Below are 22,351 nucleotides of genomic sequence, written 5' to 3'. Positions count from 1 at the left end.
GCATTGCATCATAAACAAGGTGGCAGAAAACTTATGCCCCCTAAAAACTAAAGAGCTAGACCCATTCGGTAAAAACAAAAAACCATGGTTCACACAAGAACTAAAACACCTCAAACTAGAACTGAGAAAAAAAGAACACGCTTGGCGAAAGAGACCATCCAATGTTACATTAACAGAGTACAAAACCCTCATGCACAGTTACAGAAACAACATCCTTCGCACAAAGAGAGATTTTTATTCCCACAAAATTCACAATTTCTCCTTCAATGCCAAAGCGCTGTTCTCTTATGTCTCAGAGCTCACGAAACCCACTTCTCCAGTTATCCCTGACGATCAAGCCCAAGCTAGATGCACAGAACTTGCTCAGTTCTTCGAAAACAAAATCCTCAACCTAATAGCTCCTCTGGCAACATCTAATACAGAACCTTCTGCTCGCTACACTCCCCCCTTCAGCCAGAAAGCAAACCTAGAATCCTTCGAACCCACATCCTCACTTGAAATTGAATCGATTCTCAAAAAGATGAAACCCTCCACACATCCGATAGACTCCATTCCATCCAAACTACTGCTCACCATCCCAAATACCATTGCGAAGCCATTAGCAGAGATCATTAATCGCTCGCTAGCCCAAGGATTAGTACCGGACTCGCTGAAACTAGCCACCCTCAAACCTCTCCTCAAGAAACCCAACCTGAACCCTGCAGACCCGGCCAATTTTCGCCCCATCGCTAACCTACCATTTGTCGCCAAACTTATGGAGAGGATAGTTAACAAACAGCTCTCAGAATACCTAGAGGCCCACAAGATTCTCACTCCATCCCAATTCGGATTCCACAAATCCCTCAGTACGGAATCCCTTCTAATCTCACTGACAGACAGTGTCCTCACCGGACTGGAGAAAAAGACCCCCTACCTCCTGGCACTTCTTGATATATCCACCGCTTTTGACACCGTGAAGCACTCTATCCTCATCAATCGGCTCTCAGACATAGGCATTTCAGGATCAGCCCTTGAATGGTTCAGATCATTCCTTTACAATAGGACTTACAAGGTCAGAATAAGTAATAAGGATTCTCACCTGGTCAAGTCCACACTCGGAGTCCCTCAAGGATCCTCCCTCTCCCCAACACTATTTAACATTTATCTTCTCCCCCTATGTCATCTGCTCTCAAGTCTAAAGGTCACACACTTCATATACGCCGACGACATCCAGATTCTGATGCCAATCACAGAATCTATCTCCAACACCATTAATTTCTGGAACAATTGTCTACAGTCCATTAACTCCCTTCTCTCTAGCCTTAACTTAGTACTCAATACGTCAAAAACTGAACTTATGCTGATCACCTCTAATGATCTCCCACACACACGTAAGAGACCTCGGCGTTATCATCGACAATAGGCTGAACCTAAAAAAATTTGTCAAGAACACAACAAAAGAATGCTTTCACAAGCTACACATATTAAAAAAACTGAAACCTCTTCTCCATTTTCAGGACTTTAGAACAGTCCTCCAAACAACGACGAGTGAGATAATCAAATTTGCAGATGACACAAAATTGTTCAGAGTAGTTAAATCACAAGCAGATTGTGATAAATTGCAGGAAGACCTTGTGAGACTGGAAAATTGGGCATCCAAATGGCAGATGAAATTTAATGTGGATAAGTGCAAGGTGATGCATATAGGGAAAAATAACCCGTGCTATAATTACACAATGTTGGGTTCCATATTAGGTGGGTTCCATATTAGGTGCTACAACCCAAGAAAGAAATCTAGGTGTCATAGTGGATAACACACTGAAATCGTCGGTGCAGTGTGCTGCGGCAGTCAAAAAAGCAAACAGAATGTTGGGAATTATTAGAAAAGGAATGGTGAATAAAACGGAAAATGTCATAATGCCTCTGTATCGCTCCATGGTGAGACCACACCTTGAATACTGTGTACAATTCTGGTCTCCGCATCTCAAAAAAGATATAATTGCGATGGAGAAGGTACAGAGAAGGGCTACCAAAATGATAAGGGGAATGGAACAACTCCCCTATGAGGAAAGACTAAAGAGGTTAGGACTTTTCAGCTTGGAGAAGAGACGCCTGAGGGGGGATATGATAGAGGTGTTTAAAATCATGAGAGGTCTAGAACGGGTAGATGTGAATCTGTTATTTACTCTTTCGGATAGTAGAAAGACTAGGGGGCACTCCATGAAGTTAGCATGGGGCACATTTAAAACTAATCGGAGAAAGTTCTTTTTTACTCAACGCACAATTAAACTCTGGAATTTGTTGCCAGCGAATGTGGTTAGTGCAGTTAGTATAGCTGTGTTTAAAAAAGGATTGGATAAGTTCTTGGAGGAGAAGTCCATTACCTGCTATTAAGTTCACTTAGAGAATAGCCACTGCCATTAGCAATGGTTACATGGAATGGACTTAGTTTTTGGGTACTTGCCAGGTTCTTATGGCCTGGATTGGCCACTGTTGGAAACAGGATGCTGGGCTTGATGGACCCTTGGTCTGACCCAGTATGGCATTTTCTTATGTTCTTAATTCTATTTTCAAAAATTGATTACTGCAACTCTCTGCTAATTGGCCTCCAGCTATCACCACCAAACCACTACAAATGTTACAGAACTCGGCCGCTAGGATTTTAACCAACTCTAGTAGAGGAGAACACATCACACCTATCCTAAAAACCCTATACTGGCTTCCTATCAAATCTAGAATCATATTCAAAGTTCTAACCATAACCCACAAGTCCATTCATTCCCAAACTTCGCTAGAACTAAATTGTCCACTTTGTCATCACACATCTTCCAGACCAATCAGAACCAGCTACTTAGGCACCCTATATGCACCTCCAGCCAAGTCATTGCTCAAGAAACGTGCTTTCTCGATTGCCAGTCCCATTCACTGGAATGCCCTCCCCACGGACCTTCATCTAGAAACTTGTAGTCGAACGTTCAAAAAGAAGCTTAAAACTTGGCTTTTCACAAAAGCCTTCACTTAAAGGTCTCTCTCCCGAGCCTTGGTCCAGGGTTAGATCCACTTATCTCTTAGCCCTATATGCTTGATGTTTGATGCTGTAATGATATACTGTTATAATTTATTCTCTTGATTTTACCTGTTAGATGTGCGTTATGCTCCACTCATGTTTACTAAGTCTGTTATAAATTTTTAAGGTTTTTTTTGGTAATCCATTACTGACATTAATTGACTATGACTTGTAATAGTTGTTAGACAATTTCTTTGCCTTATCTATAATTCCATACAAAGTTTTGCTTTGTTGTTTGTACCTACATGTTCGATGTAATTTCCAACTTTAGTTCCCTGTAAACCGACGCGATATGTACTAGTACATGAACATTGGTATATAAAAGCCTTTAAATAAATAAATAAATAAATTGGTGTGTGAGAGACAGAAACTGGTCTTGAGGGTATGACTGGTGTGTATGTGAGAGAGAGAGAGAGAGAGAGAAGAGATTGGTTGTGGTCCCTAAAGAAGAGGACCGTGAGGACAGCTTCAGCAGCTACTGCTGCTTCTGGTGTGGCCTGCAAGGGAAAGGAGTAGGAGAACTGCTAGAGAGGGTAAGTAAAGGTGGCTTTTTAAGTTCATTTCTCTTGATTGACTACCATTCTAATTATTGGGTAGTATGTGATGTGTCTGCTGTTTGAAATATTTTATTGGTGTTTAATAAAGGTTTCAAAATTTGCTTGAGTTTAATTATTGGATATTCTATTCATCAGCTGTTTTGAAATTATTTTATTAGTATGATTTTATAATTATGATTCATGATTTATATATATCTTGATTTTATTGATTGTTTCATGAGGAATGGTGACATTTTTGTTTTTCCATTATTGCACTGTTTAGAGTCTGGCGTGATGCGTTTTACAGTTTAGTTTTTGTCTGCACATTTCTATTTATACTTTATGTGGCTTTATTCTGTTTTTGGTGAAAGTTTGTATTCTGCATGCAAAGACTGAGATGAAGCATTCATTTAGCATGTGGTTTCTCTGTAGTGATCTGTAGTAGCTTGGCCTGTTCTGTTTTCTTGATAGGAGGTGTATTGATATTTTAGATTCTGGTGTAATATTTGTGGTATTCTTTTTCATAGGTGGGGTTGTTATTCTTTGAGTTTTGGCAAATAGTACTGTGTTGATATGGTAGGACCATGCTGAAATATAGGGGTGTGTACATATATATGTAAATTATATATGTAAATTATATTGTATATGTAATTGGGTACCCATGGGCCAGTATGGAGAAAAATCCCCCGGGCCACTATTTTCCCTCAATCCGCCCCTGAACCTTACTAACGAGATTAACTTACAGAGTTGACCAGCTCAGCAGCAACTCTTGCAACCCTGTGACAAAGTTATTGATTGCATTTTTTTTTTTTTTGCACTTTCTTATGTCTACAGTTGCCTGGAACTTAAAACTGGCCCAGATGTCTATTCCTGAACATTTTAGATCTGTTGACTGTTGTTTTTGGTATTGCTACAATATTTATCATATTCAATTTTTTAACTACAAACAACGGTACTGTTTGCACAGTAAATTTTCATATCTATTATTAATTGTGCAATTGTACCACACTCTTCCATAAAACGTCTTGCTAATGAACAAGGCATGCTTACATTAGAATATGTGATAAAGGTTTTTTTAATTTGGGTAATTTTTAAAAGGTTTCCATGCATAAAACTGGAAATTATGCATGTAAGTAGCATGTATGTGCTTGAGTAGTAAAAGTCTAATTATACATGCACTCGTAGTGTTGCATGTCAATGTAACCAAATAAAAAAGGGAGGGCTTATCCTTATTCCAGGGCAAGGTTCAGCAGTTCACTCGCAAGTTACTATTTTATAAGCAGTATACCCACATACATGATCAAACTTATAAGCACACTTTTCTACCTGTTAATTGAGTCATGGAAATGAAATCACATTACTCTTTTGTCTACAGTTTTTGGGTGGGAAGTCTGGGTTAAGTGGTGGGGGTCCAAGATGAGGTGGTAGAGAGTCTAGGTGAACTGGTGAAAATGTGGGTGAACTGGTGGAGGAGTCAGTAAACTGGTGATTAAAAGCATGCACACAAGTATTTTTATAAGCGGAGTATGCACATGCTTTATAAAATTCCTGCTTCCATATATAGACTATGGTCAACACATGCATATTACAATTATTTCCTGTGTCAAATACATGCGTGTCCCTGTATAAAATAGGTATGGAACATACAGTATGTGGCTCCCTGCATTAATATAGTGTGCACCAACTAAAACATATGTGTGTATTTTCCAATCAGATATATGCAGTATTTTATAACATACATGCATAACTTTGTGTGCACATAAGTATAAGTGCATCTGCTGGCTTACACATGCTGTTGAAAATTACTCTCTATAAGTCCAAATTGGCTCATTCTACAGGAAAATTGCAGCAGGCCAGAATTTAGCCAAGACATGGACATCCATGTTTGCAAATGTGCAATGAGACTTATGGATTGTGACCTCAGTTCCATCTAAAAGTCAGTAGTACCCTCATCAATATAGTTGCTACAGCATCTTGCTGAAGCATTGGGTCCCTACTGGATGAAAAGGGAAATATCCCACTCCTAGATTATTAACACGACTTCTTGCACCACCAAATATTCTCTGGTGGTCACCCATCAGGGAAATGAATGCATTGAACCTTGCTTAGTTTCTCTGATTTCACAGAATAAAAGGTCGATGTAAGTGTAGAGTCAACATGTGCCTAAACCATTTCAAATTGGTCAAGATATGCCCTAGCAGTTTAGAAACATACTTACATTATGTGAATCAAGCAGAAATGTATCCTTCATCCTATTATTTTAATCAGCTGATACACATTTGTACATCCAGACTTCTGCACTTGCATAAATGAAAGCCTTTCATTTCTCAAGAAGAAAAAGGGAGTTCAGATCCATAAAATAGAAATATTGTATATATTTGGTATAACTTCACTTACAAAAATCATTCTTTTTTTATATCAAATTTCAATTGCATTTCATGCTTTAAATTCTTATTTACTATACTTTACTATTTGATTATCATTGGTTGAATTGTTTTTTTGTTATTAATTTGTTCTTAATTGATTCATATTATGTCCACTTTATTTCTTATTGACTGTAAAGCTTGTTGCTGATTTATTGTTTATTGTAAACCGAGGTGATGTTTTTAACGTGCCGCGGTATATAAAAAAAATCTCTAAATAAATAAATAAATTAATTAATTAATACAGTGCAGTTAGTGTTCAGATATATACACATACAGATGAGACTTCCAGCATGCACTGAGAATAAACTATATTACTGTTCATTGGGTGACCTGCAGTTTGTATTCACCATACTTGAAAAAGACGAATGTCTTTTTTTTGTCTTCCCCCCCCCCCCCTCTCTATCTTTGAGCACCACTGCACAGAAAGCATGGGGAACCTTTGCCAATCCATGGACTGGAGGGGGTGCCTTCTCTGAGGCACGCCTTCAGCACGGGTCTCTAACCAGACGTTTTCCACAGTAGCTGCAGCCATCTCCCCTCCCTGGGCCTGAGTGCAGTACCGCCACAAGTGGCTAAATTCAGACCAATTCTGATGAATAAGGCACGTGCTGCAGTGTGCAACCTGGGAAATGAGACACATGATCTAGATTTCACAAACATTTATACTATGTACCGTACATCAGATTTAAGTCATCCAGGAATATGCTAGTTCAATGCAGATATTTCATACCTGGTTCTCTTTTTTAGGTGAAGGGTGGGGTTTATGCGGAAGGCTGATGAACCTGGAAATGATCCTCCAACTGTACTTATACCTGATTCCATGGACAACTTAAATCTTTGAAGAAGGTCAAATACTGCAAAAAAATAAAAAAAGATTTTTCTTGTTTAGAAAAAAAAATGTAAACTAAAACATAATATGTTCCAGCTTTCATTAAGGAGGGTTCTACTGCTGCAGTAAGCATTCATTTGGTGCCGCTAGCAATAAAGATGTTAGTGAAATCATCAAGCTCCCTTTTTCCCATGACGGTCAGGAGCTGCTGACATCACTGCTCTGCATTTACTATCACAAATAGATTTTTCCAGAATTAGTAAAGCCTTCTTCAAGTAGCCTTAGCTTGCAATCCACTTGAATCCAAAGCATAAAATCAACTGTTGTAAATATCCATAAAACGTCTTCTGCCCCAGCCATTGAAACAAAATCTATAATCTTCCATCAGGCTTGTATAATCAAATCTGTTCAGACACATGAGGGACACAACTCACTCCAATCTGTAATACTTTCGTTCAACAAAAGAAAATAATTCTGCAGGAGTAATAGACAGAAATGGGGGGCGTTATACAAATACCCAGAGAAAATCTGCTTCAGTATAGAAAGAAAAACAGACAGGAGGGTCAATATTCAAAGAGATCTAGACGGCTGGGTAAAGTTTTCACACACTGCAATACTTATATTTCACAGAGGAGAGAGAGAGAGTAAGAGAGAAAGATAGAGAGATAGAGAGACTATTTATAAGGTCCTCCTAGTAGTCAAGTGTTTATATCTCTATAGGAGGGCCATCTAATAGCTCCAGGTGAGGTGTTGGTGGTGATTAGGATGAGATAACATAATAGAAATCTCATCTTTGTGAAATTTTCCTCACTCCAGATGATGTCAAATCTTCACCGAGATGTACTGTGCAGTTCATACATCTCACTCTGCATGTAAAACTGGCCCCTAAGCCACCACCACCTCACCTCGAGCTATTAGCTGGCCCTCCTATAGAGATATAAATAGTTGGCTACTATGACAGCCTTATAAATAGTCACGCTCTCTCTCTCTCTCTCTCTCTCTCTCTCTCTCTCTCTCTCTTCCCCCCCCCCTAGTAGTAAACATGGTCCCCCACTGGTTGTATGTAGGAATTACCACAATTCTGGCACTTATCTCAAAGCTCTTCACATAGGGGCAGATTTTTAAAGAATACGCGAGCGCGTACTTTTGTTTGCGCTCCAGGCGCAAACAAAAGTACGCTGGATTTTAGTAGATACGCTCGGAGCCGCGCGTATCTGCTAAAAACCTGGATCGGCGCGCGCAAGGCTATCGATTTTGTATAGCCGGCACGCGCCAAGCCGCGCAGCCTACCCCCGTTCCCTCCAAGGCCGCTCCGAAATCGGAGCGGCCTTGGAGGGAATCCTCTAACGCCCTCCCCTCACCTTCCCCTCCCTTCCTCTACCTAACCCACCCGCCCGGCCTTGTCTACATCCCCCCCTTACCTTTCTCCGGGGATTTACGCCTCCCTCTGGGAGGCGTAAATCCCCGCGCGCCAGCGGGCCTCCTGCGCGCCGGGCCGCGACCTGGGGGCGGGTACGGAGGGCGCGGCCATGCCCCCGGACCGCCCCGGGCCGTAGCCACGCCCCCGTACCCGCCCCCAAAACGCTCCCAGCACGCCCCCTAAACGCCGCGCGGTTCGGGCCCACCCCCCGACACGCCCCCGACACGCCCCCCTCGGAGAACCCCGGGACTTACGCGAGTCCCGGGGCTCTGCGCGCACCGGTGCGCCTATTAAAATAGGCGCACCGGCGCACAGGGCCCTGCTCGCGTAAATCCGGGCGGATTTACGCAAGCAGGGCTCTTAAAATCCGCCCCATAGGTATTAGCGATAAACTGCCTATTACCATAAAACACTCCCCTTTTTCTATCACATGCGATATTTAGTGCATTTTGATAAATCCAGGCCTCTGTTAAGAGGCAGGATTAAGTTGGGGAGTGGGGGTTGTTAGGAAGCTAGCCCTGTCTTTCAGCACTAGCTAACTAACTTACAGTGTCATTTATCAAAATGCATTAGGACGTACCATGTTCTCTTTACTTACGTAGAAGGATCCATGGTACAAATCTACTCTTCTTTCACCTTTCATCACTCCAAATCACATTAAATCTTCACTGATGGTAACTGTGCTGTTTGTATGTATGCCTGTGCATGTAAAACTGTCCCCTCCAAACTCATCTCACCCTCCAAACCTCATCTCGAGTTACTAGTGCCCCCTCCTACAGTGGTTTAAATAGTTAACTTTTTGTGAGCCTCTGCCCAAACCACCATTCGCGATAAAATCCTTTTTGGCTGGTAACGCAGCTGCAGTAGATTTCTCAGTGTGCAATGTGAAAATAACATGCGGTGTGATAATGGTATCGTGCTTTGCGGTAAATACCTATGCGATGCAGTATCATGAAAATTAGCCTAACCATGCCCCTTTTATATCATAGGCGCTATTTACACTATTTATAGCAAAATGATGAATCTAGGCCTCAGTTGACCAAATTTAAATGATGTAATAGCAGGCCTCTTGACTCTTGACATAACTCAGCCAGCAAGGAATTCCAATATATTGGAGTAGTGACTGAAAATGTCCTATCTCGGTTTTCAGCTAGGTGTGCCATGTGCATTGACAGCATATCAAGGAGATCTCTTTGATACGAACGCAATGATAAAGGGATATTATACAGATGCATCATCTCATTTGCCCAGGGTAACGAATCCAGTGTTATAAATTTATGAATCAAACTTGCCATTTTATATTTCACTCAAAATACTACAGACAACCAATAGAGGTCTGCTAGGACAGGGGAGATCAGTCTAGCAACAGCATTCTTAAGAAACTGCAGAGCTTTTAATGAATAGTCAGGCAAGCCAATATAATGGAGTTACAGTAATCTAATAGTGGTAAAATGAAGGGCTGTACAACAGTCCTGAAATCACAAGGCTCCAAAAGAGACATGAGGCCACACAGCATATGCAGCTTAAAGAAGCCTAATTTGACCACAGCCTTTATTTGAGGTTGAAATAACAATGCTACGCTTTTTACACTTGAGACAGCGTGTAGTCAACACTGATAATGTCGGTGGAATTGCTGTTTTCTGAGACAAATTGAATATTTCTATCTTAGAAATATTCAGGGCTATGTTATTATGAGATATCCAGGTTTTAACTGTATTGATGCAGATTGAAGCAGATTCTACCAGTTCAGCACAAGTAGATGACAATTTAATAAAGAATTAGATGTCATCTGCATAAAATCTAAATCCATCACACAAGCCTGATAGTAACTTACAGATAAGGGTCATGTAGATGTTGAACAGAAGTACAGAAAGTGCTGAGCCAGGGACACACCAGAAGAAATGTTGTGCTGTTGTGAGCAATCATCGTTAATCCCAATTTGCTGTGATCTTTCAGATAAATAGGATATGAGCCAGTCAAGTATGGTTTCGGAAATCCCACATTCTCTAAATCTATAAATTATGATCTGGTGACTAAAAACGCTCAAACGCCACAGTGATATCAAGGAGTATGGGAAGATATTTGTTTCTACTATCCAGGCCCCATCTGATCGTAACAATAGTGCAAAGTAAAAGGATCTCGGTACTGAGAGTTTTCTGAAATCTGAATTGGAACTGAATCAGGATCTGGTGATCCTGAATGAAGTCATTCAGTGATTACATACATGTCCAAAATAAAATAATAACAGGATGGGGGGGTCTAGGTGAAATGGGTGGACTTCAAGTTGAACATAGAGGAGGGTCTTCATGAGCTGCAGATGGACTAGGCAAACTGGTAGACTAATTGGTAAAACTGGTATTTTCATTACTGTGTACATGTTATAAAATTCCCTAACTTGCGTGGGTAAGGGCTGACCTCCAGGGGAGGGGGGGGGGGCAGAAATAAATGCATCTAAGTAATGTGAGTAGTATCTATTTACATATCTCTTTAAAATTCAAATATGTGGGTATATCATTTGTGCAGACTTATCCAGCTAAATTCCAATTTATCCGGCTAAGTAGCACTTTTGCGCTCACGGAAGCAGTTTTGAAAGTTATCTTCCTAGTTTTCAATTCCTCTTATGTGCTCCTCTGGTTGAGAGAGATTATTTACTTTGACACACTTTCAGATAAAGCATTAGGCAAAAATACAAACTTGTTCCTTCTTAATAAAGCTGCTTGTACACTGGCTCCACCCACTTGCACGCTGCAGATCATTAAAAAATAATAGGTCTCTCCTTTCCCCAATAAAGATTGCCAGTAAGATCCAATCAACTCATGTATATCAAGCATGTCATCCTTTGGGGCCCTCCAACAGTTCCTATATTTTTTTCCTAATTAATATATTCTAAGATTAATTTGACACTTCATATCCCAAGTGGATTTTATTCTCAAAGTCATTGTCAGGCAGATTTAATACTCAAATTATTTCAATATACATGGCATTTTCTGGAGGTTTTCCCCACTGTAGCCATTCAGGCCTAAACTTTCTCATCTTCCTCTACTTAGCAGTTCACATGTCTCTTCCATTGGCAAGTTTTACTATTTCACCATCCTAGGAAGGTCTCTGCTCTCCCTCTCTCTCTGGAAAGGATCTGACGTTTTCCTCTAAAATTTCCCAAGTCTCTCACTGGGCAGTAGTACTTCTCAGCCAATGGGATGGGTGACTGGAATGTTCCACTCCCTAAACTAGATTAAGTGATTTGACCCTTTAAATAAATATGAACGGTGTAGACATCCAAAGGGTTTATGTGTCTAGCATCAGGAGTTAGTTGACTAAACCTCTGTTTTTGAATATTTCTCCCCTCTTAATGGCTAAATTTAGGGATCTAGTTTTACTAGATGCCTACATTTATCCACCTAGAATTAGGCAGCCCTAGGGTTGTGATTGGGTCAGTGGAGGGACGTTAGCCAGCTAGCATTAATTCTGGACAGCCCAAAGCTCACCATCCCTTCTCTAGTGCCTCCAAACCCCTCTCCCTCCTATCCATCCAATGTACCCATGTCCACCTTTTTTATCTTTCCTCCCAAATCCACTAACCCTTTTTCTCTTCCTCCTAAATCCATGGATAATCTGTTAGCCTGCAAACTCAGGATTATCATTGAATACATACCTCCCTCCGTGCACATCCACTATTTTCTCTATAATATTGTCAATTCCTTTTTGAGCACAGTCCTCAAACTCCCATTCACTCTCTCATCACCTCCTGCTTAGACTAATGAAAAAACTGCCCCTTACAAGTCTCTCACTGAACCATCTAGCTCCACCACATTCTATTAAAAATTCAGCACCACAACTTATCTTCTTTCAATGTCATTAACTCTGTAACCCCTTTTCACAAGGCATGACAGTGGATCCCATTTGCTTCTGCATACAGTTCAAGCATCTCCTGCTCACTTGCAACTCATTTCTTGTTCTTTATCTTTTCCTACATTCCTCCATATGGTATCTGTTCATTGGGCAAACTACTCTTTTTTGTGCTTTCTCCCCCATCACCAAATTCTGACTCTATGCTTTCCATTTTGCTTTACTGTATACCCGGAACAGCCACACTGAGGTAATTATTCATGCCTCCTCTCTGACCATAGTCAAGTTTATACCTAAAAAAACATCTTTTGAGGTTTGATCTTAAACCATAGCCCTTCCTGGTCACAGCCTTTAAATTATGTTTATTGTAATAATAAATACATTTCTGAAGTCCTCAATATAAAGCAAATCTTTCACCTACTGAAAAATTTAGAACCCAAAAATACTTGAAGAAACAATAAAAAATAAGATAATTGATTTTTAGTCAAGATAATGCCCTCCACAGCTTTAAACTTCTGGGATAAAATTGTCAATGAAATAGCAGATAAACTAAGCTCAGTCCAGACAAAAACATTCTAAAAAGGACATAATACGTCTAAACAAAAAACATCATGGTACAGCGAAGAGCTAAGACACACTAACAGATACAAAGAAAATCTGAAAAACAATGATGGAAATGCCTAGAAAAAGATACAGATCCCTACTAACAAAATACCGTGAACAAATCACTAAAGCAAAAAAAAAGGCTACTATGCTAAACAGATTCATGGTGTAATATTCAATTCTAAATTACTCTTCAAAACAGTTAAAACCTAAGTCAAGGACCCATCTTTCTCCATCTCGAACTACGACTTCTTTTTAAAGAATTCCTGCAATGAATAAGCCACTTCTTTGTTAGATAAAACCAATAGGTTAAAAATAGAATTTTCCACCTGCTCACCAACAAAAGAACCAGAAGAAAAACATGGACAAGCAAAATGGAATGAATTTGACATAGTATCTAAACTCGAAATTAACCAAATCATTACAAAAATAAAGCCTGCTATCCACCCACTGAACCCAATCCCCGCAAGTTCTCTGAAAATAGTATACCACGTAATCACTCCAACAATCGCAACCATAATCAACCACTTGCTATCAGAAGGATTGGTCCCTGCTGGGGCAAAACAAGCAGTGATTAAACCAATCCTAAAAAATAAAACTGGCAGAATTGATGATTGGGACAATTATCAACCAATTTCCAACTAGCCTTTTATTGCAAAAGTCCTAGAAAAAGCAGTGTTATCCCAACTAGAAAACCACCTAGAAGACAATAATATTCTATATCCAAATCAATTTGTGTTCTGGATTATACTGGCTACCAGTATAATCCAGAATTCATTATAAAGAATTAACAATAATTTTCAATATCATCAACGACATAAACCCCAGCTTATTAGGAATGACACTTCAACCATACACACCGCAGTGAACACTAAGATCGCAAAACAAAGGACTATTAACTGTACTGACAATGCGAATAACACATCTAACACAAATAAGAAACTGAATGTTCTCCATAGTGGACCCAAAGTGTGGAATTTTCTACCAGAGACATTACATATGATAGCAGAAAGAAAGAGTTTCAAACATGAAATGAAAGCATGGCTCTTCAGAAATGCATATGATTTAACTTAAAATATCAATATGCCGATAACTTCACTTTCAAAAATCATAGATAATATTAGTAGAACGAGTAATAAACAATGAGCAATGTAAAGTACATTATGACAACTTTCTGACTAATGCTTGAATGAAATTAAAATGGAACTTATAGATTACAAAATACTATCCTAGCCCCCTAGTTAACATGTATTCGATGTTGTGTTGACCTAGAATATGTATAAATTGTTGCATTGACCTAGAATATGATTGTTGAATTAAAATATAAAATAAAATATGAAAAATATGAATGTTGCTTTTGTAAACCATGGTGATCTTCTTTTGGAATGACATATAAAATGGTTAAATACATAAGTAAGTAAATAAATAAATAAATAAATAAATAAATAAAATTACATTGTAAAATCTAGAGAGTAGAAACTGCCTCTTATGTGTATTCTGCACTAAGGATGTGCATTCATTTCTTCTGTTTTGGTGAGTGTGCACAAACCTTGCCGAATTTCTAGTACACATATTATGCACATAACTCATTATTAAAAATACTTGGATAATATCTGTTTTTTCACGAGTAATAGATAGCATGTACTAGATAGTCAGTGAGGTATACGCATACCCACCAAAACAGAAGAAACAAATGCATATCTGTAATCTGCGCCGCACTGCATACACCTACTGGAGCAATAGAAATGATAAACAGCAACAATAGTAGTAGTAGATAAAAGTCAAAGCATGCCAGCAATGTAAAGCTGCTGGCACTGTACACATGTTCAAGACATCTTTTCTTTTAAACTATGACAGTAATTAGAAAAATGCCCTTTACCTGGAGTATCTGGTAAATCCTGGCATTTTGTAAAGTTGGGAACGGCTAGGAGCATTATAAGAATTAGAGGTTTCATTGTTGAGTCTTCTCTAGTGCATGTACCTACAAGGCAATATATATAGGATAAGTACTAAAATTAACAAAACAAAAAACTTATTATATGCAAAATTTGGTCTTAAAATATAGCATGTACAACTGTATGCACCCTTATCTTATACACACAACCTTAGCACCATGAAAGATTATTATGCAAATATGGTTTTACATTTTAGAAAGACAATAAAAATTACTTTGAGTAGATTACGCTTCCCAAGACCTTGACTATGTATGGATAAACTGGGAAGTAAAGGTTGTATTGTATAAAGAGATAGGCAAACTAACTGTGGTACAGTTTAGCTTTCTCTTCAGCTTAACAAGTCAGATTTCACTCAGCTTGAATTAAAAGTAAAATCTCCTGAAACACCTCAGATATTCCCAGTTCACCTGAAGTCAGATATTTTTAAGCACACCACCTCAGATTAGAGAGAGTAATTTTATAATACCATGTTACACCAATTTTAAAAGCAAACTTTTAAGTTCGCTTTGAAAAATATGTGAAATAACACACAAACTCACCCACACAAAGTTACACTTGCTCTTTTCAGAGTGTGATTTGTGATGTGACTTTATGTGCATAACTTTTTAATATCAAAAGTATGCGATTAAATCCAGCATTGCATATGCTGAGTAGCGTTATACTAGTAAGTAGCAAACCCAAATTCTGCCCCAGCTCCCCCATCAAGAATGCCTCTTTTTTGCATGCATAAAAACATGTATGAAATCTAGTTTCATGCATATTTTTTATGTGCACAAGACTGTATTTTATGTATGTAAATGTCATTGAAAATTCACCATTTAATTCCAAATTCCTCCAATTTTAAAATGAGCTGTCTCACAGTATTTGAAATGAGACAGCTCACTTTTTTCCAGCCTCGACTGGAAGTTGTACAGTCTAAAAGGTGAATTTTCAAAGAGCTGCATGCATACAAATTAGCAGATGTGCACACAAATAGCATGTATTCACATAAATGCTATTTTATAAACCTCTAACATACACGTACAAGAAATGGTGGGTGAATAAATTTGTATAAAAAAGGGGCACGCCAAGGATGTTCCAGGGTAGGGCCAACATTTATGCATACAAATTATTTTATAATTAGCAAAAGTGATGTGCATATGTATGTTACCTGCTAATTATCTGGTATAAGTGAGAACAAAATTCTTTATAGCCAAATACAGACTGGGTGAGGGGTTAGGGCCAAAAGGGGAAGTTCAGGCTGAAGAACCAGGGGGGTCTTGATGCCCTAAATATAGACTGGGCAAACTGGTGAACTCACTGGTAAAACTGGACATTTCCTTCACACATGATGTTACAAACTTTGATGACTTACACGCCTAAAAGTCGACAAGCGCTAAGGAAAATAAGCAAGTTAAATCTCCACATGTAAATGATTAAAATTAGGAGCACAAATACTCACATATAGGAAGTTTGTGCCACTTAATCTGGATACATTTTGACTTCTCCAGTTAAGTTGTGGCTTTGCTGCCACTTAGCCGGATAAGTCTCAAAAACCACTACTAATCCAGCTAAATAATATAGCAGGGTAAGTGTTAAAATACTATTTATCCAGCTATGGTGAAAACACATGGCATGTATCTTTTAGATACTCATGCATGCTGGGGTAGATTTAAGCGTATTTTATACAGTGTACACACATTTGCACGTATGATATAAAATATGTGAGCATGACCGCATGTGCCCCTATACATGCATATATCGGCACATGTACATGTTTTATTTTTATCCTCTATGCCACTACTTGAGGCATTGGAAAATTAAAGGATGTTCCCAAAGTCACACATGTCAGTGACAGAAACTGAATTTGAACTCCTGGCTCCTGGTTTATAATCAATTAGACCAACCTACAGGCCACCCATTCTACCTCTCGATCTTGCCCATTGGTGTGTAGAATTGAATGTTATACCGGTTGTTAAAGAAAAGGAGCATGTTCTTCAATATTTGGAATCGAAGGATACTGTTGAATTTTATATAATCCCAGCATCAATTAACTGGGTAGACACCTGACTATGGGGAATCTATATGTGATCTAGATAAGAAATGTTCCCAAAATACTGTATTACAAGGCTTCCGCTGATGGCTATAGTTGTATTGTTGCTAGAGCTAAAAATTGTTGTAAACCGTCTTCCTTCTGGTTGGACTCACTCTTGAGAAGAACGGGGCAAAATTCCCAGTTTTGACAAAAAATGTATGCAGATTGTCAGTGTAATTCCCATCCCATTCTGGTCCTGTGCATGGAGGCACAAGGGGAGGGTCATAGACCACACAAGGCTCCATGACCTCCTGGGATTCCTGGGGAGGGCAAGCAGAGTCTTTTCAAGGCCCATAGTGTTGTGAGCACTACCTGCTCACCAGTCCAGTCACTCCAAGAAAGATAGGTCCACACCATTACTAATGCTCAAAACCAAAATATCTTAACTGAAGAGCTGGCAAGGTAAACAAGAGTCCAAAGACAGAACCCTTAGCATAGTGCACCAAAGCACCTTGATCAAAAATGAATGCAAAATAAACAGAGTCTCTTTTCACCTCTCATACTTCTCCCTAAAACAGGTCATTCCTTAGGATGGGTACCCTTAGACCTTGGATCCTCCCAGTACCTGTTGGGTAGCTGAAATCTTTTCCTCAAGGATTCCTTTTTCCTTCCTTTCTCTCTATGGTCTCTCTTTCAGGTTATAGTTGAAAGCCTGGCTTTCAATATAGGTCCCAGAGCAGCTGTATCCAAGCTGACTTCAGATATGGAAGGTAGGGATGTGCATTCATTTTTCCCAAATGTGAAAAACTAAACAAATGGGGCCCATTTATTTCTTTTGTGGGGCCCTGAAACAAATTGAGGGGCCCCCCCAAATTAAATGAATCCAATTTGCTTGGTTCATTAAAAAAATAAATCTCCCATCAGGCCTAAGCCTAGGCCTAAGGCTGGGGCTTTGCCTGGGGAATAGACCAAGGCCCAAAGCAGGGGCCGTGGCCAATGTCCGAGCACAACACAGGTTCCTCGGCTTCGCCTACTTCTAGGTCGTGGCCCGATGCGGGGGGCCATGGTCTATGCCCAAGCACAATGCCAGGATCTCGGCCCAGGCCCAGGCCAATGTCGGGGTCTCAGCTGAGGCCTAAGCTAAGGCTCAGGACCCTAAAAAAATTGGATGAGGTCAGGAAATTTTCCTACTCCCACTTATTTATTTATTTATCCTATTTAAACAGTTTTATATACCGTGGTACGGACAGATCCATCTCAACGGTTCACAATTTATCACAGTAAAAATGGGGGGGAAAATAGAAAAATACAATTATTATATTATAAACATAGCTAAAAATCTAGCTTTTTATTACCAAAAGATAAAAAAAAGTAAAAGCAATATCAGTAAAAGGTTAAAACACACTAAAAATGCCTAAAAAAAACCTCCTATGTTCATTTACTCATCTGCATATGCTTGCCGGAAACAGCCATGTTTTTAGTCCTTTCCGACACCACGGTCATGCCCAGGCTGTATTGCTCTCTTTATTGTTTATCCTCTACAGTGAAGCCTCTCGATGTTCCCTTCTGCGATCCTGGGTGAGGATCACAGCTCCAGACCATTCTCTTTCCTTGCAATCTGGACCAGCCCCAGACTCTGTAGAGTCAGAGTTTTTATCACTTCTGTTCCATAACCGAGCCCCTCAGGGGATGTACCCCCCTTATCTGTCAAGAAGGCAGGTTACACCTCCTGACACATAGCTGACCCTGGGCTCTGGAAAATTCCTATACTGCTTCCAGATTGACCTCTTGGCCCATGCACATCCTGTGCACTTCCAGCAGATGTTTACCTACTCTTTAACACCATTGAAGGTTCCCATAAAGAGGAAACCTGCATTTTACCTTTAAACCTTTTAGCTCTTTTAAATTCTATGCACAATCTGTAGCATAGCTGCCACATAATAAAGCTTGTAATAATGATGTTGGTCACTGGATGGCAGTTCTCGATAAATGAGCATTGGGTAATCTGATGTAATGTGTTTGTAGAAAAATGTTTGCCTTTCCCTTTAAGGTTTGGGGAGTTTTCCTATTGGGTCCCAAGTTTTGAAGTGGGAGATATAAAAGAGTTGGGATTTGGCGGGGTTTTGCCCTTTTCTCCCAAGCCCTATCTTGTATGGGGTTTGAAGTAGGAATCTCCAGAGATGTGATCACACTGGAGTAACCAGTCTATGGGCTGGGAGGCCCGGGGACTCTCTAAGTGGAGTGGGATCCTGCAGGGTGCTCTCCCCCTCAAGGGGAGAAGCTCAAAATTGAGGGGGAGTATCAAGGAAATGGAGGGGGGGGTATCAAGGAACTGGATTCTTCCCTTCCAAGAGAACTACCATTCATCAAAACGAGAAGTGCAGGAGTAGGGTGAGTTAACTCAGTGGGGAACTGCCTTGTCATATTCCTTACGTGTGCGGTCCAGAGAACCTAGCGCAAAGGGAAAAGGAGAGATATCCTCCACACCCATAGGAATTTGCCATAGTGGTTTAGTGAAGAGGCCAGAGTAAGGAATGGTATGTCTTCCTCCAAAAGATTTACCCAAAATGGGGCAGAGCAGGATGCTTCAAGAGGGAAGTAACAGCTGCATGGTTGCCTGTGTTTCCAGTAGAACTTCTCCCATTTCATATTATCCACTTTACCATTCATTCAGGCAGTTAAACATTGTTGAATTGTTTCAGTAAGGCATTTTAAACATGTGTCATTAGGTTGCTCTCCTACTATCTCTTCACTTTCTTCTATCTTAGGATCTTCTGTGCTGACACCATGCTTTTTTGAAACCTGTTATGGCTTTAACCTTCTCCAATAGGGTATTCCAGAAATCCAACATCATTTCCATGAAAAAGTATTTTCTAACTTTGCTCCTGAGACTGTCTCCTTGAAGAAGCTTATCATGACTCATTGTTCTAGAACTTTATTTCCATCAAAAAGGTTTACCTTGGACATTAGTAACATCTTTCAAGTAGCTGAATTCTCTGCTTCTCATTTCCTGTACAGTATCAATGTTTAGATCTATTATGACAGTCGGTCACAGAGGGCTGCGACCGCTCTTACTTACATCATGTGCTACCGCCCTCTCTTCTTTGGGTGAACTTGTGGCTGTGGCTAGCCACTCCCGATGCATGTCACCCTGTCCTGGGACTCCTCATGGTGGCAGGGACACCGCCGACCTCCATGTCTCCTTTGGGCCTTCGTAGGCGCGTGCACGCGCTACTCAGCCCACCTTTAAGGATGCTAGGGTGGAAACCTCAGGGGCGTCTCCTCCTGATGATATCACTAGCCCTGGACTCTTAAGCACCACCCGGGCCTGGCTCTAATCGACTTGGTAATGAGTTTCCTCATTGCTGATTCCTGCTGCAGACTCCTCATGTTATGGTTGAAGTGGTCTTTTGGACACTGTGGTGGTGGTTACTCCCACAGGAGGACCCCCGTGAGGATCCACAGTGCTAGGCCAGACTCTGTACACCCACTCGCTCAGAAGATCTATCTATATTATACGGCAAGATGATACCACCAGAGGTGGCAGTAGTGAGGTGATCCAATAGAGATAGTCCTAGGACCCTCGGCAGAGGAGACCTGTCTCACAATAATGGTATGGGAATATCCCGGAGTAGGTCTCCCAGCACGGCAGAGCTGTGGATGAGTCAGACTGAGAATTAGATTACTCACTAGATGGAAGCTGTAAGGTAGAGATCCCAGCAGGCTATTCATCTCTACCAGTAAGGTAGAGATGAATAGCAGGCACCAAGACAGGAAGCGCAGATAGACACCTGTAAGAAAGCAAAGGGCTCCCGAGGAGCGGGTACCCAGGTTAGAGAAAATACCTTGAAGGGCAGAGAGAGCTTCAAGAAGGACAAGAAGCAGCAGAGTAGCTTAGACCGGAAGTCCCAATCCTTGCTAACTCGCTAACAGAGAGAAAGGATGCTATTTAAATACCCACGCAGGGGCGGGTAACTTCCGGGTATTCCCGCGCTGGTCCCTTTAAAGGAAGGGACATCCTTGCCGCGCGCGTCTTAGTGACATCAAGGGGTGGGGCTTCAGCAGCGGCATCGTTCCTGCCAGAAAGGAAAGCCTCGCGGCAGGCCTCGGAGCCGACAAACATGCTGTCCTCGGTGTCCTGGGAACTGACGGTCCCCCGAGGAAATGGGTAAGCATGTTCGACCTTGGGACCCAAGGTCGAGCAGCGTAACACCTCGGACCTGTGGTTCTCGTTTCCTGTACTAAGTTCCTGGCATGAGACACTCTCTGAGTTCCCGCTCCTCAGGGACTCGCTCCTGGGAAGGCCCTGTGCCTCTGACGCCCTGCCTGCTAGCTTCCCTGCTGCACCCATTGCACCTGGAACTACATGGCTTCTTGGAGACTCAGCGTTGGTGTACCCTGCTCCGCGGGCCATTGCCTTTCTACTTCAGTGACTGTGCCGCACTCCCCCGCTTCTTGGGCAGCGTCTTGTGTTCTTCAGCGACCGTGCCTCGCTCCCCTGCTCCTCGGGGCAGCGCCTTGTGTTCTTCAGTGACTGTGCCATGTCATCCCGCTCCCCGGGGCAACGCCTTGTGTACTTCAGTGACTGTGCCGTGCTTCCCTGCTCCTCGGGGCAGTGCCCTGATTCACTTCAGAGACTGTGCTCACTTCCCCGTTCCTCAGGGTAGTGTTTATGTGCATTGCCAGAGACTCCATTGGGCTTCCCTGCTCCTCAGGTAAGTCTACGTCATCTTTCCTGTGCCAGCTCACCACATGGCTCCGCCCCTCGGGTAAGCTGGCACAGGGTCTCCTCTGCCGAGGGTCCTCGGCACTCCTCCATACTATGCCTCCCTGCTCCTCAGGGCCTGCTCTGCGCTCCACCATAGTGAGTTCCTACTCTGGCACTTGCAGCCACATCCCAGCCCCTCTCTCTCTATACTCTCTGGGCTGTATCATCTGCTGCTACAGACCTCGCCTCCCGACAGTGAGGCCCAGTGGGGCTCCTCCCTATGGGTGGTACCAAATCTCACCTCAGGCCAAGGGCCCACTAACCCACAGATCCTAACAAGATCCTTAAGTCTTACCGTATACGACTTTTGATGCAGATCCTGTACCATTATGGTTCTTCTGTGAGTTGACTCCTCTTTGTCTAGATTCTTCCAGAAGGAGACAATATTCCAGGTGAAGTCTTACTGGTGACCAGTACAATAGCATAATCAGCTCCTTTTTTCTATTGGTTGTGCCATTCCCTATGCACCGGAGCATCCTTCTGGCTCTGGCTACTGCCTTGTCACACTCTTTTGCTACCTTTAAAAGATCAGATATCACCCCAAGATCTCTCTCTTGCTTTGTGGACATCGGTATCTCATCCACTCAACGTGTAGCGCTCTTTCAGATTCCTGCACCCCCAAATGCATCTCTCTGCAAGATTTAGTGCAGAAATTTAATTGCCACGCCTTCAGAATTTTTAGATCACTTTTCATACCATCTACTTCCTCAAGTGTATTAACTGTGCTGTAGATCTTAATCTTATCCACAAAAGACAAACTTTTCCTACTAACCCCTCCACAAAATCTCTCTGAGCAAAACGAGCCCCATGACCAAATCCTGGGGCACTCCAGTCATCGTCTTTCTTTCTTCAGTATAAAATGAATTTACCACCACACTCAGCCAATTTCTAATCCACTCCAGCATCTT

The 22,351-nt window shown here is 41.3% G+C and overlaps 1 protein-coding gene across 1 annotated transcript in view; it reads right to left on the bottom strand.

Annotated features, from left to right (window-relative positions):
- LOC115088608 (collagen alpha-1(IX) chain-like) overlaps positions 1 to 21,868 on the bottom strand; it is a 104,744-nt gene extending 82,876 nt beyond the window's left edge. The window contains exons 1-2 of the mRNA XM_029596868.1: positions 21,739 to 21,868; positions 6,739 to 6,862 (exon numbers count right to left, since the gene is read on the bottom strand). Coding sequence (XP_029452728.1) covers positions 6,739 to 6,862; positions 21,739 to 21,868 — 254 coding nt within the window. The remainder of the gene's footprint in view (positions 1 to 6,738; positions 6,863 to 21,738) is intronic.
- Positions 21,869 to 22,351: the final 483 nt, after the last annotated feature.

This window comes from Rhinatrema bivittatum, chromosome 3, assembly GCF_901001135.1.
Source record: "Rhinatrema bivittatum chromosome 3, aRhiBiv1.1, whole genome shotgun sequence".
In the NCBI taxonomy this organism is placed as follows: domain Eukaryota; kingdom Metazoa; phylum Chordata; class Amphibia; order Gymnophiona; family Rhinatrematidae; genus Rhinatrema; species Rhinatrema bivittatum.
This window is presented reverse-complemented; position numbering and strand designations above follow the sequence as displayed.